Source organism: Labeo rohita, chromosome 2 (assembly GCF_022985175.1).
Source record: "Labeo rohita strain BAU-BD-2019 chromosome 2, IGBB_LRoh.1.0, whole genome shotgun sequence".
NCBI classification, from domain to species: domain Eukaryota; kingdom Metazoa; phylum Chordata; class Actinopteri; order Cypriniformes; family Cyprinidae; genus Labeo; species Labeo rohita.
In genome coordinates, this window is record NC_066870.1 from 27128607 (window position 1) to 27134823 (window position 6217).

A 6217-nucleotide genomic window follows, 5' to 3' on the forward strand; every position below is an offset into this window, starting at 1 on the left:
AAAAATCCTACAACATTTTGTTCAATCAAGTTAAAGAGAGATTCATTTAGTATTGTCCTGATGTTACTTGGCTTTACTAGCAATTTATGACTTTATTCATGTAATATGCATGGAATTTGATTTATGACAAGTAAGAACAATTACATTGTTAAACAACAAACAATTACATTGCTTCACATTAACAAGTTTTAATATTAATGAATGGTCAACAAAAATCAATAAGGCAGTGGGTACTACATTACTACAAGGATTTTTGTAGGCTGTATTTAAACTTTATTGTATTTTTGTCACTTGATTTTTTTTTTTTTTTTTTTGTCTTGCCAATAATTCATTTTCTTTCCTTCTTTTTTTTCACACTTTCAGGAAAGTTTTATTTTACTACTTACCATAAATCAATAAAGCAGTGCATGAAAATGGTACTACATTTGAAGGATTTTTGTAGGCTTTATTTAAACTTTATCGTATTTTTGTCACTTGATTGTTTATTGTCTTGCCAATAATTTTTTTTTTTTTTGTCACACCTTCAGGAAAGTTTTGTTTTACTACTTACTATTTTTTGTATCTGAATAAAACTCTGCATTTGGGTTAACATACCATCCGAAATTTACATGGGCAGAAACTTCACATAGCAAAAAGAAGGTGTCCACTGAAGGTGTTACGTTTCACCATATCTGTGTAGACACGACGGTTCTCTATGAGATGAAGATATATCTGGTCCCCTTGTTCAAGAATAAGACTAACCGAGTTGCAAGTAGTGTCCTCAGTGTCTAGGTTAGGAGGGTTATCTGTTGCTGCGACCACAAAATTGCCGTTCTTTAGCAGTCTAACACCGGTTGATATGGCATGAGGATTGAAGACCACAAAGTTGAAGAAATAAACTCCTTTTACTGGTGCAGTGAAGATTCCTTGATAACAGTAGAGGATAAACAGTCAGAAAAATGTTCCCAGAGTTACAAAACCTGACAAAGCTTTACTACTCAATTATTTAATAAAAAATAAGTTGAATTTTATTGAATTTCTGTATTATTTAATAAAACACAGATACAGATTAGGGGTAATTGCTGATAATAAAAGATCTGATAATTCATCTACTGTTAAAGCATCATGTTTAGAATTTGTGATGGTACCTGTATTGCTGTTATAAGCATTTCCAATGTTAGTAATGGCATTTTTATACGCAAGAATGGTTGCTTGTGCATAAGGACCAATAAATTCGAAGCCATCATTCAAAGCTGACAGTGAGGCTGAAAATGCTACTTTCTCCCTTTCTGGAAAAAAAGGACGTGAAAATAATAGACCTTTCAATTATATTTTCATTCCAGTTGTAATACAGTTTCTTGAACATATCTGGTCCTAATTGCCAAAATAAACTGGATTATTTATTACCTGTCTTCTCTTCAAAGGTTTTCAGCTTTGTAGTCAGTGCTGTATTGATGACAAAACATTACAAATGAAGCATTCTGCTCAAAGAATCAAACTTTATTAATTAATGCATTGTACATTACCTTCGATCACAGTTCTGAGCATACATAGACAATGATTTACTTTCAAAAAATGTACAATGTTTCATATTGTACAGCTGCTCTTGTACTGGAAACCATTTTTATGCATATTTTATACTAATTAATCGATGTCTAGGAAAGCAATATAGCTTACTTTTAGATTAGAAGGATTTTTGTATACTTATATTTTGTATACTTTATTAAAGTTCTCCACATAGGTATGTTCTTTAAAACACATTTGTAAACCGTGTCACATTACCTGTGTTTTCTGTTCTCATTTGCTCAATTTGCTTCTCCAAAGAGTCCATCCTTCTTTCCACTAACCTTAATTTCACCAGTTCATCAAGAATGTTTATGTTTGGTGAAACTGAATCATCTGCTGGTATAGCCCATACATTAAGCATTAAAATTGTTATAAGAATCAACATTATTTACTGTTCTGTCTGTTACTCGTGCTGTATCAACTGAGTAACACTCTCTTTGTTTTAAAGACCAGAAGTTGTGTAATTGTTTAAACAGACCAACAGACTCTGGACTGCAAAAACTACATTTTGAAGCAATGTTAAAAAACATAGACTTTAGAAGTTGTGTAACTGTTTAAACAGACCAACAGACTCTGGACTGCAAAAACTACATTTTGAAGCAATGTTGGATTATTTTTTCCCAAATAAATAGAAAAAGGTGACTTAAAAATCCTACAACATGTAGCAAATTAGCTCAAAAGGGAAATATTTATGATTAATTATAACTGGTTATAATTAATTATGAATATTTTAATCAGATCTTAGAATTAACTGTAGCAGAATTAACGTTACAATCATTTGATCTGTTCGTCCACCGAATAGACAGTATAATCATTCATCAATTCTATGAAAGGTTACTTTCTGGCCAAGAAAGAATAACTTTCCTATTTCAGTCAGTACTAGCCGTAACTTAACTTGTAGTAAACTCAAAATATAGCATGTAGCAAGATCAAACATTTAGTGACTTCAAATTGTGAGCAGCACACAGAGACAATCAATTGTGAAAATATGTAATTTAATAGATGGAACTGCAGCTAACATACAACTAACTAAGCAAAACACGTGTACATATACATAGAGGAAGAAAGTGAGAAAAGAGAGGGAGAGAGAGAGGGCAAGAATAGCAGTATTTAGCCTCAGTTAACCAGCGACCACATGAGAATCATTTATTTTAGAATCATTTACAATGCAATTACTTGCATTGGCTTTGTTGCTGAACAAGAGTCCTGATGCGGTAGACAATGGAAGTTCTTGATTAATTTTTTTAGGCGTTCTGGAGGTTTTCTCTAGTTCGTTCAAAGATAGGAAAATCCACAGCGAGTCGACAAAGTTATTTGAAGATAAACTACCGGAAAATTGACTCAAAGGATGAGTCCTGGAGAGTGTCTCGAAGGGTTTGAGCCTGGATGGGTTGGTGTTAGGGTCTTTTGATAGTTTCCCTACCACACCCACCTTTGGGTGAATTGGCCAATACAAAGTTTGGATTTTTGAGTGGTAGAACTTCTCTTTGTCTCCACTTATGGCCCATTTGCATGTTTATTGCTGGCCTGGGGAATTGATGCAGTTTTACCCACAATATAGTACAAACAGTATGATGCATTTTCTAATCACATGGTGTACACCATTGTTCAGAAAATAAAGTGCAGATCGTTTTGATACCAAGAATGAAACATCTAGAAGGTATTAAACCAGAGATACATTCATACGTTGAAAATACGCATTTAGAGATTAACTAGTACCAATAACGAGGGGTAACTGGGCTAATATAATATAGAAACATACAAGCAACACATGCATATGCCAACTACATTTATAACTGGTTAAATATAGTCTAAATAAAGAAAAAGGTTTCTATGTGTGTGCGTTATGTGTATTGGAATGCCTTTGAAGTCCAATGGGGAGACAAGAGTTGATCTGCTTAGCATCTTCGTGAGAGCAAGGAGGGAACCATAGACCATTAAACACCCATGTAAATGTAGAACGTGAGGCCATGTCTGTAATTTATATGCAAATGTCAAAAGGCTAAAAGGTTCTCTACAATGTAAATGCTAAACGATCATCAATGATCCTAAGCAGACGCTACAAACATTTTGTTCAATTATGTTAAAGAGAGATTCATTTAGTAGTGTCCTGATGTTTCTTTTACTTGCCTTTGCTAGCAATTTACGACTTTATTCATGTAGGTGTTACGTTTCCCCATATCTGTGTAGACACGACTGTGCTCTATGAGATGAAGATATATCTGGTCCCCTCGTTCAAGAATAAGACAAACCGAGTTGCATGTAGTGTCCTCAGTGTCTTGGTTAGGAGGGTTATCTGTTGCTGCGACCACAAAATTGCCGTTCTTTAGCAGTCTAACACCGGTTGATATGGCATGAGGATTGAAGACCACAAAGTTGAAGAAATAAATTCCTTTTACTGGTGCAGTGAAGATTCCTTGATAACAGTAGAGGAGCCAGAAAAATGTTCCCAGAGTTACAAAACCTGACAAAGCTTTACTACTCATTTATTTAATAAAAAATAACGGCTCATTTTGAACTACAATCTACACTACAATTGCAAATGTTTTCTATAGGCATAGTCATAAAGTTTCATTGAATTTCTATATTATTTAATAAAACACAGATACAGATTAGGGGTAATTGCCTGCAAACTTTAGTTCTTAAAATAGCTGATAATTCATCTAATAAAACTGTTAAAGCATTATGTTTAGAATTTGTGATGGTACCTGTATTGCTGTTATAAGCATTTCCAATGTTAGTAATGGCATTTTTATACACAAGAGTGGTTGCTTGTGTATAAGGACCAATAAATTCGAAGCCATCCTTCAAAGCTGACAGTGAGGCTGAAAATGCTACTTTCACCCTTTTTGGAAAAAAAGGAAGTGAAAATAATAGACCTTTCAATTATATTTTTATTCCATTTGTAATGCAGTTTCCTGAACTTATCTATGTTTTGGTCCTAAATGCCAAAATAAATTGGGTTATTTAATACCTAAACCCTCTGTCTTCTCTTCAAAGGTTTTCAGCTTTGTAGTCAGTGCTGTATTGATGACAAAACATTACAAATTAAGCGTTCTGCTCAAAGAATCAAACTTTATTAATTAATGCATTGTACATTACCTTCGGTCACAGTTATGGACTTGTGTTTTATATACCATGACACTTTATTCTTGCTTCTTAAAGTCCCCATGAAATCAAAATTGATTTTTTTTTTTTTTTTTGGCTTTTACTATGAATATGTTAGCCTTAAGGTTATAAGCTATGTACTCCAAAACAATAACAAAATTTGTATTTACAAGATATACGCATTCAAAACCTACAGTCTCTCACTTCCGCCAATATGGAGCAATGATTTTGATGACATCATTTCAGCTTCTCATCAAACTTTCTGTCCAATCAAATGCTCTCTAGAATCTGAAATGTCCTGCCCCCCATAAAAACACTATAAATAGACACAGAATTAATATTTTCTGTACTGTGAATGGCATAGTGCACTATATAGGGGATAGGGAACGATTCCATTGGGGCGAAAGAAGTCTGTCTTCGCGCCGTTTCACACGAACCGTCGAAGCGCCTACACAGTCTGCCCCGGTCCAGACACGATTGCAAAGAGCGGATCACATGTGCCGCAGACCATAAAACGTATCGGACCCATTTGAATTCTACACAGAATGTTGTATTTTATAGCAATATGGATGAGATTGTGGATGTCATATGCTGTCAAATGCTGCTTTACTGAGCTCAAAGGCTCTCTGGGACCAAGCTATGAAATAAACTAAACACTATTAGCTATTTAAAAAAAAGGGACATGGTCTCTAGTTCCTTTGCTTGTGCTAAAATAATAATAGATAATAACAGATAAGCATTAATGAAGGTAACGTAACTGATTACAGTTTTGTCATAGACAAATGTCACATATTTACATTTATAAAACAGCCTATCAAAACATTAAAACAAATATTTTTTTTGTAAATCATTATTGTTTTGATAGGCTGTTGTCACGCCCATGGACTGTTCTGTGTGTTCGTTTTGCTTTCACATGCTCCTTAACCTTGTTTTACCTCTGTTCTCTTGTGCCCATATTTGGTTTTGTTCCTGTTCCTGTTTGATTAGGTTCCATTTGATTCAGCTGTGTTCCATTAATTACCTTGTTTCCTAGTTTTTAAGCCCAGTGTTTTCAGTGTCTAGTGTCCGGTGTATATGGTCTTATGCCATTCCCGATGTCAGTTTGTTGGTTCTTTTGGTTTGTTCGTTCATTAAAGTCTGTTTATTTTGAGTTTATTCCCGTGTCTCCTGACTCCCTGTGTCCTACAGGATTACTCCACCCCAAAATGAAAATTTTAAATTAATCGCTTACCCCCATGTCGTTCCAAACCCGTAAAAGCTTTGCCCGTCTTTGGAACACAATTTAAGATATTTTGGTTGAAAACCGGGCGGCTGGCTGTCCCACTGACTACCAGGTAAATACCACTGTCAAGACCCAGAAAAGTATGAAGGACATCGTCAAAATAGTCCATCTGCCATCCGTGGTTCAATCTGAATTTTATGAAGTGACGAGAATACTTTTTGTATGCAGAGAAAAAAAATAATGATTTTATTTAACAATTCGTGTCCTCCGCGTCAGCCACAAGCCTCCCGGTTTTCATCCAAAATATCTTAAATTGTGTTCCGAAGACGAACGAAGCTTTTA

At 34.6% G+C, this 6217-nt stretch overlaps 1 protein-coding gene across 1 annotated transcript; it reads right to left on the reverse strand.

Annotated features, from left to right (window-relative positions):
* Positions 1–63: 63 nt before the first annotated feature.
* LOC127181225 (complement C1q-like protein 3) lies at positions 64–1982 on the reverse strand. The gene is made up of 4 exons (XM_051135863.1): positions 1762–1982; positions 1387–1425; positions 1128–1268; positions 64–905 (listed from the first exon to the last, which is right to left on the reverse strand). The coding sequence occupies exons 1-4, from the start codon at positions 1928–1930 to the stop codon at positions 622–624; spliced, it is 633 nt and encodes a 210-aa protein (XP_050991820.1). The 5' UTR covers positions 1931–1982; the 3' UTR covers positions 64–621.
* Between the last annotated feature and the right edge of the window lie 4235 nt (positions 1983–6217).